This window comes from Peromyscus maniculatus, chromosome 6 (assembly GCF_049852395.1).
Source record: "Peromyscus maniculatus bairdii isolate BWxNUB_F1_BW_parent chromosome 6, HU_Pman_BW_mat_3.1, whole genome shotgun sequence".
Taxonomy (NCBI): domain Eukaryota; kingdom Metazoa; phylum Chordata; class Mammalia; order Rodentia; family Cricetidae; genus Peromyscus; species Peromyscus maniculatus.
Window position 1 is genome coordinate 62479726 of NC_134857.1, and position 18388 is coordinate 62498113.

Below are 18388 nucleotides of genomic sequence, written 5' to 3' on the forward strand. Positions count from 1 at the left end.
CTGGGCTCTGTCCCTTCATCCAAGGAAACTGCACTGCTTAATAGGTTATTTGTGTTTTGCTGATTTGTAAGTCCCAGAAATATGCTGCATGAAACAAGGTTGAGATGTGTTCATCTGCTGGCAGACCAAGGATAACATAAACAGTAATGTGAGGCACCCACAATCAAGTGACAGACAGAAGCGCACAGAGGATGCCCACAAATTAAAGAAAGTGGAAGGAGCCAGCGCCCCTCCACACTCCAGCAGGCAGGAGGGAAAATCCTACGACACCTGTTGGGTCATCATCATGGAAGAACCTCAGGCATTCTCTTTTCCTCAAGAAAAGATTTCCAAATGCTGTGGGCTTCACTTTTGAGGACTCTTGTACAGGGGGCATCACAGAGAACAGATCTCCATCCAGCAGGAGGGTCATTTCAGAGCACAAAGGCCTGAGAATAAATCTCAAGCAAGCTGGCTGCCAAGGACGTGTACAGACAGCGCCCATAGCTCAACAAGATTGACTTGCGGCTATCTTATCAGCCTGTCTGGGAATTGTGGATAGAGGCAGAGGCGCCTCTGGGATGCTTGTCAGGTCTGTCCTATAAACAAAGCTTCTGTCAGACACAGATTCACACTCTCCTGGGCAGTTCAGGACTCTTGCTTGGCTCAGTCAAGTTGCCTGGGTCAAGTCTGACTGAAGCTATTCAGCAGGAAATTCCAGCCCAGATACTCCATAGAGCAGACTGCGTGCCTATGGGGAGGAGAAGCACATGAAGGTGTTTGGAAGTTTGTAGATTGTGTCCACCGTGGTGTTGGCTTGCAAAACTCCAATCTTCTGCTCTGCAAGTTTGCACTCAGTATTTACTATTCACAAGTTAAATACTGAGAACAGGGATAATCAGTTTATCCACCAGAAGCACATGTGACCAGGTTTAGTTAAACAACAATAAACAAACAAAACAAAGGATACAAACCAGATTCTTTAAAAAACACGAAGGCCAAACTTCCATCTCTCATGAGCCTTTGAAAGTAAATAAATTTATTTCCAAATTTGTAATTGCTAGCATGCTTAATTCAGTTTTTGGTATATAATAAAAATCCAGTATGAGTCAAAATATTCAGTAAGAATTGATCATTTTTAACAATATCTTTGTGATGGGGCTTCATACAACTAAAGTGGTATCGCTTACCTGCTTTCTTTAATCTTATGCTTTGCCAGTGTTCTCTGAAGTGCAAGGTTCAGTCGCTCAAACTGGGAATAAAAAAAATGTAGCAATTCTTTAAGGTTTCTTGTAAGGGAATGGAAACTTTCACTTGATGGCAAGTGCGGTGCATTTGCATCATGGGAAAGGATACTTCTTTCCCACATATTTTTCAATCTTGGGAAGAATCAGTAAGCTCAGACTATTTTGTGTTTGGTTGCATGGGGGTCCCTGAGCTGATCCCAAACAGAAAATGTCAGTTTGTAATATCAGGTCTTCTGCAATGCACAAATCCATATCATCTCTTCCTCTGGGCCAAGAAGTCTCCCTGGATACACTACCAATATTTCAACTGCAGAGCTCAAGTCAGACACATGCTGTTCCCTTCCTAAACGATATCCCCTCCATAGCTCACCAAGGACTATAGTGCTCTTTCCTACATACTCTACTCACTTTTCAGAATTCTACTCAAAAAACCTAAAGTTATCTCTGCTTCCTTTTCAGCCACTCAAATTAATCTGCCACCAGAACACTCTTGTTTATTTCAAGAGTCATGGACCTATCTTAACTATACTGATTTCCAAGTTTTGAACTAATAATCCTTATCAAATATTAGTACTTTTACCCTCTTTTATTGATATCTGAGAGTTTATAAGTTTTCCCTTTTTTGTGAGACATACATAAGCAATGCTCCCCCCATATCTCTTTTAATGTATCTTTTTTTCTACTTGATAAACAAAAATGGGAACATTGATGAGAAGTGTTCAGTTTTGCAACCTGTATGAAAATTATACATGTCTATGCATGAAGACCTGATCATTGATTCTTGTTTCCAGTTTACACACAGGAAAGTCAAGAACTTTCTGGATATGATCCAAGTTGGGAAATTCCTTTTGCCTTAATCTATTTATATCTCTCATAGAGTTTCCACTAGTCACAGAAGGCAATGTTGTTAAAAAAAAAGTAGCAAGATCATTTTCAAAAAGGACTTTGAGTTTTAAATATGTAGATCAAGCTTAGAAAATACACAAAAAAATTTATTCAAAGAAAATGTAATCACTCAAAAGAAATTCCAAGAAAATATAAATTTATAGTGAAGAGTAAATTTTTTGATGGTAAAGGAATGGAGAAAGGGACACATCTGGGACAGGATGAGGAAAAACAGGTAGATGTGATTAAAAGGTAGAATCTGAGCATGTCCTGTTGACTTTGTGACAGCAAAGAGCTGAAAAATAATAGATAAATGACAGGTTCAGAGGGGAATAAGTCGACATATCTCATAGTAGTCTTTCACATCAAGGAAAGAGCAAGGCCCATCAGCTTGTGAGTGCGTAGAGTGTAAGGGATCATCCCAGGCACGTGTCTGGGAAACTCATTTTCTCAAGAGCCTTCCACTCAGGAGTTACTCTACATCTCTAGCTATAGATGCTAGTGTAATACAAACCCAAGCAACCACAGACTTCTGAGAGTTCTCCCTTCTGAGAGAAGTTTATTCATGTGAGGAATGGGTCATGGGGGCAACGGGGGCTGCCTCTCCTCTGTGTATGAGGTCTTGGTTTTCTTCCAGTGTTGCTACTCAAGTTTTTCTCTTATTATCTATCTCACCTAATGGAGTAGAAGCCCAGAAAGGCAAGAGAAGTCCATTTGCTCATCCCTATCAGCTTCTGGTCAGAAACTGTTGATGGGTTATGAAGAAAGAAAATCTACCCAGTCCTGTCAATGGGGAATTTGTTGTTTTTCATGTGTGATGCGATGAGAGACATCTTTCTCTTGCTTTTCAATTACAAATAGACCCTCAGGTGCACTATTTTGCCATTTTCTGAGCTCCTTCTTTGTTTTTCTGACTTTGTTAATCAGACTTACTTTTTTAAAAAAGAAAGTATTGAATTCTACTCGTGAAAGCATGAATAAATTGTTGTAGTGAACTTCTGCAGGCAGGACTCTAACTTTGTCTTATAATGGTGTTGTACCTAGTGGTTTCTTCTATGCCAGACAAGACCAGAGCTTGTCATGACCACCAGCCACCACTCAGGAGAGGTTGATGTGGTGACCTACAAAATGGCCTTAGCCCCATAGTTTTATAGCAATGGACTAAAACAATGCAGTGATAACCAACTCTATTGTTATGGTATAGAAATTGTTAACACTCCCTAACAGAAGAAATTGGGGGAGGGATAGTGAGTCCCTCCCATAGGATTCCAATCACTATTTTCTGCTGCCCCACAAATGTGCTTGATCCTGGGGGATGCAAGGAGTCTACAAGAGGTAGAAGATTAACTAAAGAGGAGACTATTTCAGCTTTGTGAAGTCATCACTCACTTGGTGTTTAGGCTTTTGGATGATGTAGCTGTTTTTGGACTATGTATAGTCTTGTAAGTAGCTTTAATAAGCTTATCAGTTCACAGAGCTGTACTTGGATGGAATACTCACATTGATTTACTGTCACGCTTCCCTATCTGGGGTAAATAGGACTTGTTTTACATGTCCCTAGGAAAAATCAGGCAGCATTCATTGTTGTTATGAGAATGTGTAGGTTCAAATAAAATACATAGGCTTTTCCAGACAAAGTGTTTCCCGGCAAGATCTGGTGCACGGAGTGTCTTTCTTCATGCTGTGCTTCTTTTGATTTCTCAGTCTAGACACTTAGGTGGTGTGTGTGTGTGTGTGTGTGTGTGTGTGTGTGTGTGTGTGTGTGTGTGTATGTGGAGAGGTGTTCATCTGTATACATGTCCTACCTGTGTGTACTGATGGACTCCAGTGATCAAACATGGATATTGTTCCTTGGGTTTTTTTTTTGTTTTCACATTAAAACAAGATGCCTCACTGCCTTTACCAATTAAGCTTGTCTGGCTTGCAAGCAAGCCCCAAGGAGGCACCAACTCCCTGTCCCTAATGCTGAGATTACAAGTGTATATTACCATGCCCAGCTTTGTACAAGAATTCGAGGTACTGAACTCAGGCTCTCATGCTTGCATACACAGCTCTTTGCCCACTCAGCTGTCTCCCTAGAAGCTTCTTCAGAGTTCAATGCTTTTCTAAATCAGTAATATTTTAATTAATAAAGATAAAATACAATGCTCTTAATTATTAATGAGATGTGGAGTTCTCCATCACCAGCTATCTCTTTCACTTTGAACAAATGATCTAACTCTATATGCCTTAGTTGTTGCTTTTCAAGTGGAAATAGTAATTTTTCATTATGTGATCAAGGAAGCTCCTTTAAAAACAACCATTTCACTTTTTTGAAATGAGAGTTCCTGTTAATAATTTGCTCAGGCTAATGGGTTTTCATTCCTACCATCCCCCACGAAAATATAATTGGAGAGTTAAATCTGATCATCTAAAATAAGAACTACTATGCCAAATTGAATTTTAAATCTCTTTCATAAGGTTATTAAAGTAACTAAAACTAAAATGCAAACATTAAATGTGCCAACTCAAAAAATAACTCATGAAAAGCAGATGTCTCTATAAAAAGACCAAGCAGATATTTGGGCAGTTGATAAAGTAGAATAGATTGGTTAATACCCATGTCAAACATATTCAACATTAGGACATTTACTGCCATGAAGCAAATGATCTTAACCCTGGAAGAAGCCAATAAATAGTGTCAAGGGTATTCCTCCCTACATGAAGTCCTATAGCTTGCAGTAGTCTGCCTGCTTCTTCCAGATTGTGAGAAGGCACACACGTAGCTTCTTTCCCAGGAGATGAGGAGAGAAAAAGAAAGCACATGGCAGAGAAAAGATCCCAGAGACTCCCAGAACTTCTGGCTAACCAATCGCTCAAGGTATTTCCAATCTCAACGTCAGTTAACAGAGGTCGGCAATCCAGCTGCTTCTCCAATACACAGAAAGCAAAGCAAAGTGATACAAGGAATCAGGAGAACGAACGTGACAGAGGGCAGAAGAAGTAACTCTCTAGTCATCAACCCTAGGGAAATGACTAGGAATTCAGAACAATAATCTTGAGGAAGTCTAATTTGCTGTAAGAGAATGTTGAAAATTATCCATGAGCACAACGAGATATCAACAGAGATCATTAAAGAAAATATTGAGCACCATCCATTTGCCACCCTATATCTTACTCTGTCCTTGGGTAAAACCTCCCAGACTGCAGTGTAAGTCACCTCTATGGGAAGGGCTATGTTTCCCAGTCTCAACAAAACTGGGTATCTAATGACTAGGACTGGGAAAAAATAATTAAATATTTGCATTTCAACAGTCATTAAGTGTAACGTGCAATCAATACCATCTTTGTAATAAATATCTTCAACTTTCTGCTACCTCTATTCTACTTTCCTTGGAGATCCACTTCTGGTCTCCTGTTCCTCGGGCACCAACATCACCTCACCTCAGCCTATGTTGTTGTTAAAGCAGCATTGTTCTCCCACTGAAAGGTGTTTGATTTGGATCATGCCATCCTGCTTCTCTAGAATTTCTGGGGCAAGAGTGGAAGATGATTTCATTCAGTGTACAGTAACACTCAGAGGAAGGTGCGATACATCTCCATTTTACAGATAAAGGAAGCTGAGTTTGAGGGATGAAGCAAACACACAGAGTTGTCACAGTCTAGTGATTTTTTGAAAGGAATTCAAGATACGAGACTTTTGAAGATGACTCACAATTCAGAATATGGTTATTTAAAAAAGGCAGTTTTCATGCGCTTCAAGGAAATTCTGTTTACCATGCCCTTAAAAGTGAGAAACCCATTTCTAAATATTTTCTTTTGAAAACCTTTTCTTTCCCAATCATGAAATACCATTATCATTGTTAAACGGAGAGCACTTACCTCTGGGAAGATGAGCTTGCAAATACTTTCTGCCAGAGTGTGTAGGTAGACTCTGTTGCGGCTTGTCTTTCTTTGGGGAAGATTCCCTTGTGCATTCTTCTCAGGAATGTCCTGGCAGATGGGCAGAGTGGCCTGGCAGCCCTCAGAGCCTCCTGCTACCTCCTCTGTCGGCTCTTTTGGAACCTGACCAGGGGCCAGTAAGGAGAAAGGGCACTCCCCTGTGATCTTGAGATCCTTGAACTTCCTGCAGAACATGGTGTTCCTTGGGCTCTGGTGAGGTTTCCTGCTCACTAGTTGGTGTTGATATAGACTGATGAATATCTGCTCCTCCTGCCAACTCAAGGACACTGGTGACCGGGTGTCTATGGGCAGCAGGAAGTCAGAACAGAACAAGGAGAGAGGTGACTTTACACGCAACAGAAAGCTAGGTGCCTAAAGGAAAAGGGTCATAGAGGGGAAATTGCCAACCGAGTATCAATGAAGACTGATTGGCACATTGGGAAAGCACTTTAACACATGCACACTTCAGTATACTAGAGTAAAAAATACTTGCCTAGAGTGCATTAAATATCTTTAAAATAAAATCTCATTTTCTGTAAATGTTCTTAGCATCAACTACAGATTTCTACCTTTTCAATCCATTTGTTTCTGTCTGATTTCACAAGAATGAAACAGCGTGGTCTTTGCTTCATTAATGCTAGAACTAGTATAATCTCATTGTGTGCCCTGCTTAAACATCAGAATGGTACATGCCAACGTTTCTCTTAAATCCTTCAATATATGTATTTTTCTACTATCTGGGTGAGGTGAGAATGAAACTTGGGTTCAGTTAGATTCTAGTTAGCTGGTGTTGGGCCAAAACTTCTGGAATCTGACCCCAAGTGACTTATTTCTTACATATATAAATACAGCAAAACTCTGGGGAGAAATTTCCACATGACAATTATCACGACAAAGCTTTAGGCATGACTACATCCAAGACTCCTTTGCAAAGCTCATCTCTTTAGCTGAGCACCCGAGACCTTTTCTATAGCAATAGGTTCTATCTACTGAAAAATAGTGCCTAGGACAAGGACCTAGGGAGAATGGGCTTGCAGTAAGCCTGAGGATGGGTTCTCTTGACTGGGAATGATTGGGGGGATTTGAGAGCATTCAGTGAGGGCTGGCTTTAAGAATAGAAAAGATTACGAGGTAGTAACACAACCATTCCCAGCCTTCTGGAAGGAAAACAGGTGTCAGTTTCTTTCTTTGAAGAAAAAAGGCTGTGTGCTTAACAGCTCAGCATTTTCTAGTACTATCTGTAAGCAGATAGCCCTCATATCCTTCTAGAGACTTAGGATTAAAAAGAAAAAGAAGAACATGATCACTAAAAGAAGTTTCTCACTATAAATAGTGAAACAATTTTAAAATGTTATCATAAAAAGCTTCCTCCCCCTCAAAAGCTACAAGTTCGAAGAATACATCATGGTATTTGCAGGGATCTCTGTCTATAGCTGTATAGGTGACTCTTAGGTAAACCAAGGAGCCATGCCAGGGGTCCGCTGAGATTCTGGGTGTTTCCTTTAGCATGTTTCCCTGTGCTTCTTTGTTGATGACATCATTTCACATCTTCACACAAGCCCAACCCACTTATTGCTAGCTATCCGTCACTGGAGGTTCTGTGTGCATTTAAATGTGCCTTTAATCATCACGGCACCTTCTAGATACAGGTATTACCATTCCCAGAGGACTAAGAACTCAAAACTTCAGGTCATTTCCCCTTATTTGAATTGCTAGAAACATTTCACTCGAAGTCCTCCTATCTCTCAAGTTAGCATATTTTCTGTTACTACAAATTCACTCCAGTGGGCCCAGTTCATAAACTAAGATTAGCTCATCTTGGGAATAGGTTTGACAGGCTTGCATTAAAAATCAGTGATGATTTAAATGCCCTTGCTTCTTGGCTGGTAGTTTCTTAGTGAAATAGCTATATAGATTCAGAAGGAACTAAGCATGAAAGACTTTCACCAGTTTTTTTGTTTGTTTGTTTAATATTGTCTCAGTCTTTATTTCTTTACAATATAAGACAACCATTATTATCTATTGTCTTTGCTTATTAACTTCTATTCTTTTTGAAGGCTGAAATCTATGATTAATAAGTCTTTTCTATCAAGGGCCTTAGAGATCCTTTCAGCTTTGTAGGCTATACGGCTTCAGTTGCAAATATTCAGTTCTACTTTTGCATCACAAAGAGAGTCATAGGCCATAAACAAATGGGCATGAATGTATTCTAATAAAGCATTTGCAAATCAGGCTGTGAATGGAGGAATCTGGCCCACAGGCTTTGCTTTGCTGACTCTAAGCATCTGAGTGAATCAATGGAACCATTTGAATCCAAATGTAAGGACGGTGTTGCCTTTTCATCTTCTCTGCCCACTCCTCTTTTTAAATGAAGTAGATCCAATATGAGTATGAATGTTTGCAAGGATAATTCAGGCATCACACTTGCTGGGCAAGCATGCTACCCTTGAGCCACATCCCAGCATATGGATCAGTTTGGGTGGTGGATGTCTGCAATTCTAGGGAAGAACCTAGCAGATCACATGTTCTGGACAAGAACTCTCCTCCTGAGCTACATCCCAGAGCAAGAATCCAGTTCTGCTTAACTTGAAAGTAAGTAGATTAGAAGATAATTTAAAATATACATTTATTTTTAAAATAATAATGATGACACTCTTCTATATTATTTTTCAAATGAAATACCTGCAATAGCAATGCCACATTTTTTTTTCAGTTCTCTCAAAGTGTGAACATAATAACTAGAAAAGGGTACTTGAAAGCAAAAGGAAAGTAATCATTAATAGGTTATGCATTGAAATCTGGCAGAAATATACTGCTGCTTCTTACAGAAAGTTATTCATTCTAATACATACCAGAATTTTAGTGTTGGCCTTGGAGTTTTGGCAGAATACAGCCTTCCATTATACTTAATCTTTCTTCCACACTGGATTTGAACCCTTATCCCAAAGCCTAATGCTTCCTTGCTTACTCAGCCTGCCTACAAATTACATATAAGCTGTCAACTGCCCTTAGAATTCTCCCTTCCTTTGAATTGCACAATGCTCCCATTTCCAGAAAATGTGCTTGGCATGATTTTTATTAACTTAAAAACAGCAATGGCAAATAAGTTGCACTTATTGAAGGTTGGCTGAGTGTTTAGTCTCATTAAATCACACATGTATAAACAAAGTAATTAGCATTCTTCATCTGTGACTGATGAAATTACACTAGGAAACAGATGTACAAGGATCAGTACACTTGAAACCTCTGTGTGTCTTGGGTTTGCCAGGAACACAACAGACATTCTTCCACTAAACTAGAGATTATTTTTATGTGTAATGTCAGCACTCACTTCAGAAATAGTGTGGTCACTTGATGAGGTCAGTATAGAGCTGGCTGGGAAGAGGGTAGATATGCAAGGGGAAAAACAAATTAAAATAATAAGTATAGTGACAAGGGCTTGGCAAACAGTGAGATAGTATGTTCTCAGAAACTTGGAGAGTTTCTTGCTAGCCTAAAAGCTGACGATTAAACAGCCCCCCACCCTCAATTACTAAATATCTCTTATTTTTCCTAGTGAGAAATTAATTTTGCCTTGGTGATAATAATGAGGCCTCCCTGGGCTTATGTTAATAACTGGGATATTTTATTGTTCAGATAAAGGCACTCTTCCTTTAAACTCTAACATCTGATCAATCATGAAAAGTTTTTATGCTGCCATCAACAGGGTCCAGTAGACCTGAGAAGAGAACTTCTTGGCCACATCTAACAACAAGTACCTCTTTTCATTGCAATAATTGAAAAGCAGATTTCAGACCTAGAGGCTCTGAGGAAAGTGCAGCTTGGGAGCTAAACCTCCACCTGTAGCTGGAGTTATCTCCAGTCCTGCCTGGGGCCAGCAGCCACTCAGACTCAAATAAACACACAGCCGCTTATATTATTTATAAACTTTATGGCCGTGGCAGGCTTCTTGCTATCTGTTCTTACATCTTAAATTAACCCATTTCTATTCACCTATACCTTGCCATGTGGCTCATGGCTTACTGGTATCTTACATTATGCTTCTCATCACAGTGGCTGGCAGCATCTCTCTCCCTCAGCCTTCCTGTTCCCAGAATTCTCTCTCTTTGTCCCACCTATACTTCCTGCCTGGCTACTGGCCAATCAGCACTTTATTTATTAATCAATCAGAGCAACATGTTCATAGCATAGAGAACATCCCACAGCATCCACCTGAAGAGCAAGCATCAGCCATGTCCAATGTTGATTACCACATGGAAGGCTTAGATGTGCCTGTGACTACAGCAGTATACCTGTTTTAACATTGGAGCACAAAGTTGAGAGTTTTAAGACAAGCTGAAGGGAGAGGGGCTCAAACAATCAAACTTCAATATCAGGATAGGACACAGTGTGCATACATCAACACAAATTGTAACTTTTTTTTAAGTAAAAGGAAGAACAACAGTGAATATTTAGGTAGATAGAAAGGATAGAAGTGTTTCAACCTTCAAAACTAGGGAAATACCCCAGGTTTGCCTTAGACAGTGAGCTATTCTTCACTCTGCAGCAGGAAATGCTTAGAAAATTTCCTCTGTGATCAAAGGAAGACAAGAAGAAAAATTAGGGAACATGACCGAGTTTCCCCAGCACTGTTTTTTTTTTTGTTGTTGTTGTTTGTTTGTTTGTTTTTTTAAGGTGATACACTTCAGACATCTTAGTTGCATCATTTCTCTCAGAACAACCACTGTCTATTGTCTATACATTTCCTGAAAGGTCAGGGCTGTGGCTGAGCTCACCTTTGCTGACCACATTTATTTTCTGGGCTACAACTTTCTGGCTTTGTTGTTGATGATGATTTACTTATTTGTTTATTTTTGTTTTAACATCACAAAGTCTCCCCTCTCTCCCCTCTTCCCAGTTTCTTCCCCCACCTTCCCCACTTCCCCAATCTACCCCATCCACTCTTCCTCCACTGTTTCTCTTCAGATACAGGTGGGCCTCCCATGGATACCAGACAGCCATGCAATATCAAGCTGCAGAGAGACTAGGCATCTCCTCTTCTATTAAGGCTGGATGAAGCAATTCGGTAGAAAGGGTCCCAAGAGCAGGCAACAGAGTCAGAGACAGCCCCTGCTCCCACTGTTACTCAGCAACTGATGGAAACAGATGCAGAGACCCACAGCCAAACATTAGGCTGAGCTCCAGGAGTCCTGCAGAAGAGGGGGAGGAAGGATTGCAGGACCCAGTGATGTCAAGGACACAACAAGAAAACCTACAGAACTGACTAACGTGGGCTCACAGGGGCTCACAGAGACTGAACTAAAAACCAGGGAGCCTGCGTGGGGCTGACCTAGAACCTCTGCATCTATGTTATAGTTGTGTAACATGGTCTTTGTGTAAGACTCCTTTCAGGCTTTTGTTTCCAAGATGTGATTGAAATTTCCTTGTTAAGTCAATCATTGATGCTTGCAGGAAAAGATTCTCTTGCCCTTTAAAACTTTGAATTCTTCATTTATTTGTTTTTCCTTTACATAATCTTGACCCACACCATCTTTAAAATTACTAGATTTCCTTCTACCTCGTTTATTCTGTTCCACAAGTATGGCTGTCTCGCTAAGCAGTCTTCAAAACCCAGTGGCCCAGTGATAGCCAAAGGCACTCTTTGTTCTCACAGAGCATATGCTTTGTAGATAATGACATCTGGGACATCAGTTCCCAGAGACAATGCTCAGTGCTATAAGAATGCAAATAAAGACCCAGCTTCACCCATGAGGAGCTTAAAGCTCAGCCATGTGAAAATAGTGTCAGGAAAAAAAAGCATGCTTGAATATTAAGAAACCATGTTTAAGGGCCTAAAGTAATCCCGGACTGACTCAAGTAGGGTGTTTAAAAAGGAGAAGATGAAAGATTAAATGAACATTGGTCATCAATCAGCAGGCTTCAGTAACTAGGTAAAACAAGCAAAAACTCCACAGTACAGGCATCAGAGAGTCCAAAGTGTGAATAACTGACTGCATTTCTAGAAGATGAAAACTGGGTTAGAGTTGCACAGATAATAAGACTGAGATGGGGTGAATGCAGACTCTGAGGATGAAAGTGCTAACCAACACCACAAGTGTTTGGTGGAGAAAATCCACAGGACTTGGCCAAACAACACATTCTTGGGACTATACTGTAACGATAGCCATAGAAAGTGTTCTATCTGCAGAGAACAATGTGTCTTCATTGGCCTTGGTTATTTGATTATGATGACATTCAGAATATTTTACCCCATGTAATATGTTTTATGAGAGTTGGGGCACTTCAGTGAATCTGACAAACATCTTTTATATTTTTAAACGTAAGATAATAATCCTGACAATTGTGAGCCTGAGCCAGGAGGAGCATGAATGAATGCTAGGCTGGGTTACACAATGCAACCTTATCATCGAAGAAAATAAAACAAAACTACATTTTTAACACTCTGAAAATCCAGTTTGTTTTTTGTATAATATTCAGATAGACATTATGCAGCTCTACAATGTGAATTGGCTCAGAAAGATCTGTGGGTAGAGGAGAGTTTCCGTGTGGAGTGGCGCTCACAGGAGGTCACCCTTGATTTTATTTCTCTTACCTGAAACTGACCAGATTCCCCATTTCAAAAGTATCTTGCACACAATTTTCCTTGTTTTTCCCCCTTGTCTTTATACTCACAAAACCATTTCATAATTTCTTCCCATCAAGGTATTTAAACCTCTTTGTCTTGAAATCAAAGTCTATTGTTGCTGTTGGGAGGTTTGCACTGGAATTCAGTACTTGTCTTTTAACAAAGTTTTAGAATTGCCTTTTAGAATTGTTAGGGCATTTATTAGGGCTCAGGAATAATGTGATGTTTCCTCCAAAGCATTTTCTTCCCAGAAATCTTGTATTTGTAGTGTGCGCTTTTGCAGTACTCAAGCAAGTTTTGCCAGATAGAATGCATCATGCTACGTCAGAGGAGCTTCCTCCCTGGTTCAATACGGTCCACTCCTAGTGGAGGAATGCTGGCAGCTGACAGCAGCTGTGGGAGGGAGAGTCAGTTCTCTTCAGGGACGTTTCCCGGGAGAGGCTACTCATGCTCCAGTAGCTGCTCCTGTATCCATGCGCTGGAAGTAAACTCAGTGGGCTAAAGCCAGAGTATATGAAGTTGGGAGTAACCGTAATGGTGGGGATAGAGAAGAACTTTGAGAACAGGGGTGGAAGAGAGTAGATTTAATCAAAATCTTATGCATGTATGAAATTCTCAAACAATAAAAAGTCTCTGCTCCCAAAAATGTGTGATTGAAATTTTCAAGTTAGGTATAAATCAGATTTATTTATGGGCACATATTCTGCTTTTGTTTATGATTTACATAATAAAATTTGATGGAACTTTCAAAATGAAAATCAAACCTTCATTATTAAACAGTTGAACTGACTGGTTTATTAAATAAAATCAAGGTTATTTATTGGTATATTGGATTTTGATATTTACTTCATGTAATACTGATATATTTAGTTAATTGATGATTGTATGTCTGTCATCATAACATTAACATTTTTTCTTCTCTTAAATTGTCTTCAAGTAGGAAGACCTGAGAATAGACCCTCTATGTCCTTGGCATCATATACAGAAACACACATCCACATATACACACATCCACATACACACACACACACACACACACACACACACACACACACACACACACACGTATATGTTCCCCATCTATGACAGTGATATTCCATATGTTGAGGGGACAAGGGAATAAGTATGTGAGTTTTAAGAACACTGACAATCAGCATAAGAGGGACTTCATGATTTGGAAATTTTGATTCAGATGTAAGTAGGTCAACCTAATTATGCATTGAAGTATCAAAATTAATGTCACAGTTCAGGGCTTAAGTCATAGCAACAGATGTTCCTCTGCCTGCACAAACTCTTGGGCCAAGAGTCAAGCTCTAAGTCAAATCTACCTAAACATTTTCCATCTGGAAAATAAGGCTACTGATAATAATTTGTGTCTAAGTATGTTGTGAGGATAAACAAGCAAGAAGTGTTAAGTGCTTATCTCTATGTCCAGTAGTGATGACCATGCTTTGTTTAGCACAACTGCTAGTTACTGGCAGCATGGCCCTGGAGACTTCACACTGTTATCAACCCCAGTAACTAGAGAAATGGTGATGAAATCCAATTTAATTGAAGACTAGAGGAAACACAATGCCTCGTTTTCACTGGTTCCCACAGATTTGTAGTTTTTAAACAAAGGGGAAAAAATCTTATGTTCAAGTTTCGAAAACAAAAGACACACTATCTCTTCCACTACTTATCTGGAAACTTCTTACAATAGAGGTAAAATTATCAGTGTCTGGTTGGCTACTTTAGAGCAGACCAATGCCTTGGCACATACAACATGGCCATGATGTAGCATGCCCTATACTCTACGTAACAATTACACTAGCAAACACTGAACTCTATTACTGTCAAATCTTTTTATCTTCTCAGAAAGACCCACTGACATTTTATACCCATGAAAACATTTTTAGCCATTTATCAAAGCCTACATAAAGGAACTCTGGTAGGTATCCAGTGCTTATTATCCTGAAACTACCAGAAACAATATCTGTTTGAAGATTAATGAATACTAAGAGAATGATGACCATGCCCCTTGACAGGAAACTAGCTGTGAGAGTAAGAGATCAGAATTGGTCCAGAAGATGACAAAAGCAAAATTAACTGGGTAATGATTTATCTCGAAAGAAGAGCCTAAATGAAGAGCTAGGCAGGGACGCACGGTTCTTTCCATGGAGCCCTGGGTATGTTTTACAAGTTCCTTGACAAAAAAAGAGTCAAAGTGACATTGTCATGGCAAATTCACATTTCAATGCCACTATGAGAAGCAGAAACTTTTCAAACATGACCAAGACCTGGTTAATCAAGAGATGGGCTTGGCTGCAATAGACCACCAAAGAAAGACCAGGAAGAGCAAGCACAAGCCATGTCAATCATGCGGGTGGTAAAGGTAGCAGCAAAGGCACTTCCTTGAGTCTCAAAGGCCTAGAGAGGATGCTCTTCCCAAGTCTGCCTGGTGGCTCAGCCACTGACCAGTTCTTCCTGGGAACAACTGGAGACTCTTGAACTTTCAGGTCGACAGCACAGTTCTTTCTGATCCTCAAGGCAGAAAATAATCTTTGGTTACTAACACGAGGACAGTGGAATGTATCTCCCTAAGGTCCATGCTAGGATCAGGCTAGCAGCAGACACAGAAAATACTAACACAAATCCAGTTTATTTTGAATTTATATAATGCTTAGTTCTGAAGAAATCATGAGCAAAAATGCATTTGGCTTCTTAACATGGACCTAAAGTATATATTTAGATACTAGTGAGGAATGTGTGGGGAAGGGCTGAGTCTTTTCCCACTGCATTCAAAACCACAACCTTGTTTTTAAATGTTTTCTGCTTTCTCGATGATTCAAAATAGGGAACTAAAAGAAATCTGTGTGTCCACAGTAAATCTCAATTTGTACTTTTCTTTTGATATCTTTTACATAAAGTCACTGAAAATAACAGAAGTTTGAACTGTCATGGGTTTCAGAGATCATTTGCTGTGGTCTCTTATACTGAACAAGTGACAGGTATCCCAACACTTATCAGGGACAAAGGTGATGCAGGAGTTCAATTGTTCATGAGCCCAAACTCACCAAGTTCACTCTGACCACTTTCTTCAACTTAAATGTAGAAGCACCCCTCCTATAGACTCCCTAACCGGAGCCTGGGGCCTCACAAGTGCTGGGCAAGTGCTCACTCACTAGTCTACACATGCTTGGTCCTCACCTAATTCTTTTGGGTTCTATACATGGCAAGCTTTTGGCATTAAATCCTTTATCTCAGTTGAATCAGAGGGTTGCACATGATTTTCCACCTACCACACAATATTAAGATACTTTTGCTGCCTACAATTTTTTCAACCCTTTCCCAGATTGTTTCATATGATTTTTCATCATCTTTCATACTTTCTAGATAAAGTAGCCTTAGTTGACTCTGAATTCTTCCGGTATATTTTTTAAAATAACTTTATTCATTATTCTGTATGTGTCACTTTACCAAAACTCAGATATGAGTTTAGCCTTCCTCTCACCAGCTGTGTAGATCAGAGTAAATTTATCCAAGGCAGACAACCAGCACATTATTTTCTCCCAGTAAGAGGCAGAGAAAAGGGAATTTGATGTGAGATTGTGTCTTCCAATAAAGTCAGAAGCTATGCCCATAAAGCCTCACCTATATGACTGCCCAAATATGAGCTGAAAAAAATGACAATAGACACACTGAAGCCAAGAGAAATCCCATGAAACAACTAAGAATGCTGAGAGAAAGGAAATAGTCTTCCTTGGTGAAGTGGTTATCTAATAGCAAAAGTTCAGCATAAAAAATACACATGTAAGTAATATTACACAGACTAAACAGATTGCATTTATGTATTTATGAAAATATATGCATATATACTTGTGTGTGTGTGTGTGTGTGTGTGTGCGCGCGCACGCGCATTTGTGTGTGTGTGTGTTTGTAGCGACAATTATTGAGGGGAAACTATAAATTTGAAAGATAGCAAGAAGGGATATATGGGAGGGTTTGGAGGGAGAAAGGGAAAGGTAGGAATGATGTAATTATATTATAATATAAACAAATGGGTATGGTAGCTTAAATAATTATCAAATTGACACATTTTCCTTAGTATCCTTAGCGCTTCATATGTGACAATTCAAACATACATGCACAATGGCACATGACTTATGAAAGCAAATTTAAAGGTTCACATACACCTTTTATTTCTCATTTACTGTTATCTGTAGCTTTTAAGGTTTGTGAAACTGAAATCTTACCACAAACATAGATTTCTGAATTGCACTAAGGTCTGAGGTTGCCAAAAAAGTCAATGATGCCCATGAAACACCCCATTTTCTCCCCCATTTCATGGCTATATCATCTAAGGAACAAGCCATATGCTCCCTATGGTTCAGAAGTTTTTGAAAAGCTCTTTGAACAGTTTTACTCTGTCACTGAACACTCAGTGAATATAACTAGCATTGGTAAATATATTAATCTTAAACTATCAACTCTAAATAATACACAGAACAAGACACAGAAATAAAAATTATAAAATGTAAGTAAAATGAAGCTAGATCAGAGCCTACAAATTACATTACCTTTCAGAAATGGGGTTGGGCACAGGTTGCTATAAATTCACTTACAATTCAGTCAAAATTCAGAGACTATGAAAAAATGTTTTGTTTTGTTTTTTTTATATTCCTGAAAGACTAATGTGAATGATGCACACTCACACTAACTTCCTTAAACGGCTAGGACAAGGACAGAGTGGAAGAAGAAATAGATAGTGGACAATGTACGTAAGAAACATCACTTTCAGGCAGCAAGCAATGGGATAAGGAAGAAAATCATCTAGGAACATGTAGAATTTGAGCATCAGGGTAAAGGCAATTAGGTTTAGACGCAAAGACTTTGGCAAAGGACCACAAAAGAACTGCCCAGTGAATGCAGGGATGAAGGAAGCTGTGGGAAAGAGGCAGGAAAGGATGGCTACTGGAGATAGTGTGAAATTGAAGGGGGCATGAGGTGGCAGCTAAGGAGATCTGAGGACCACAGTGGCTCTGGGGCTCTGTCTGAAGCGATAACAAGGGCATTTATAGGAAGGAGTGACAGAAGGAACTCAGGAGATCCAAATGGCTGTTGAACTGTATTTTTGTTTATATGGCTTTTGATTGTTAGCAAAATATTTAGGGAGAAGTATGTTTGATGTCTTTCAAGCATAACATACGGGAGACCTTAACCTGTGTCCCTCCCCCTAAAGGAAGCTAGTGAACGTAGAACTTAAATTTAAGGTCCAAATGTGACATAAAGAGAAACAAAAATGGCTAAATTTAGGCTCTGGGATTGATCGTGTTTAAGGATTCAACAAAGATGTTATGATTAAGACATAGAAATAGTGATAAGCAAAGTATGATGGGAATGAACACAAAAAAAGGAGACACGCTCAAAAAGAGATAGCTGTGGGAAGACAGCAAGGAGTTTGAAGTCAGCATTAGCATTTAAGATGGGAAAGAAATTCACAGAACTGAAACAAGAAACTTGAGTATTCATGGTGGAACGGAGTAAAAGGAAATAAGCTCAGTGGGGACAGAATGGAATGTCTTTGGTTTGAGTGTAAAAAGAATGATATAAGGTAAAGATCAAGTACATCGGACAAATATACCGACAAGACAGTCCCAAAAGCATCATAACTATATTGTCGATGGAAGCTTCTAGGTAATACAATAATTAAGGTTTTCTTAATAAATAACATTGAAACAATTAGAAATCC

At 39.4% G+C, this 18388-nt stretch overlaps 1 protein-coding gene across 3 annotated transcripts in view; it reads right to left on the reverse strand.

Annotated features, from left to right (window-relative positions):
• Nucleotides 1-18388, reverse strand: part of Gucy1a1 (guanylate cyclase 1 soluble subunit alpha 1) — a 56405-nt gene that overhangs the window by 22801 nt on the left and 15216 nt on the right. For 2 of the 3 annotated variants that reach the window (XM_006985304.4, XM_076574294.1), the window contains exons 2-3: nt 5973-6334; nt 1170-1231 (exon numbers count right to left, since the gene is read on the reverse strand). In XM_006985304.4, the coding sequence (XP_006985366.1) occupies nt 1170-1231; nt 5973-6227 (317 nt within the window). In that variant the 5' untranslated portion in view covers nt 6228-6334. Of the gene's footprint in view, nt 1-1169; nt 1232-5972; nt 6335-9363; nt 9492-18388 lie in introns of those variants that run through there. The other variant, XM_016003810.3, reaches the window with a different exon arrangement.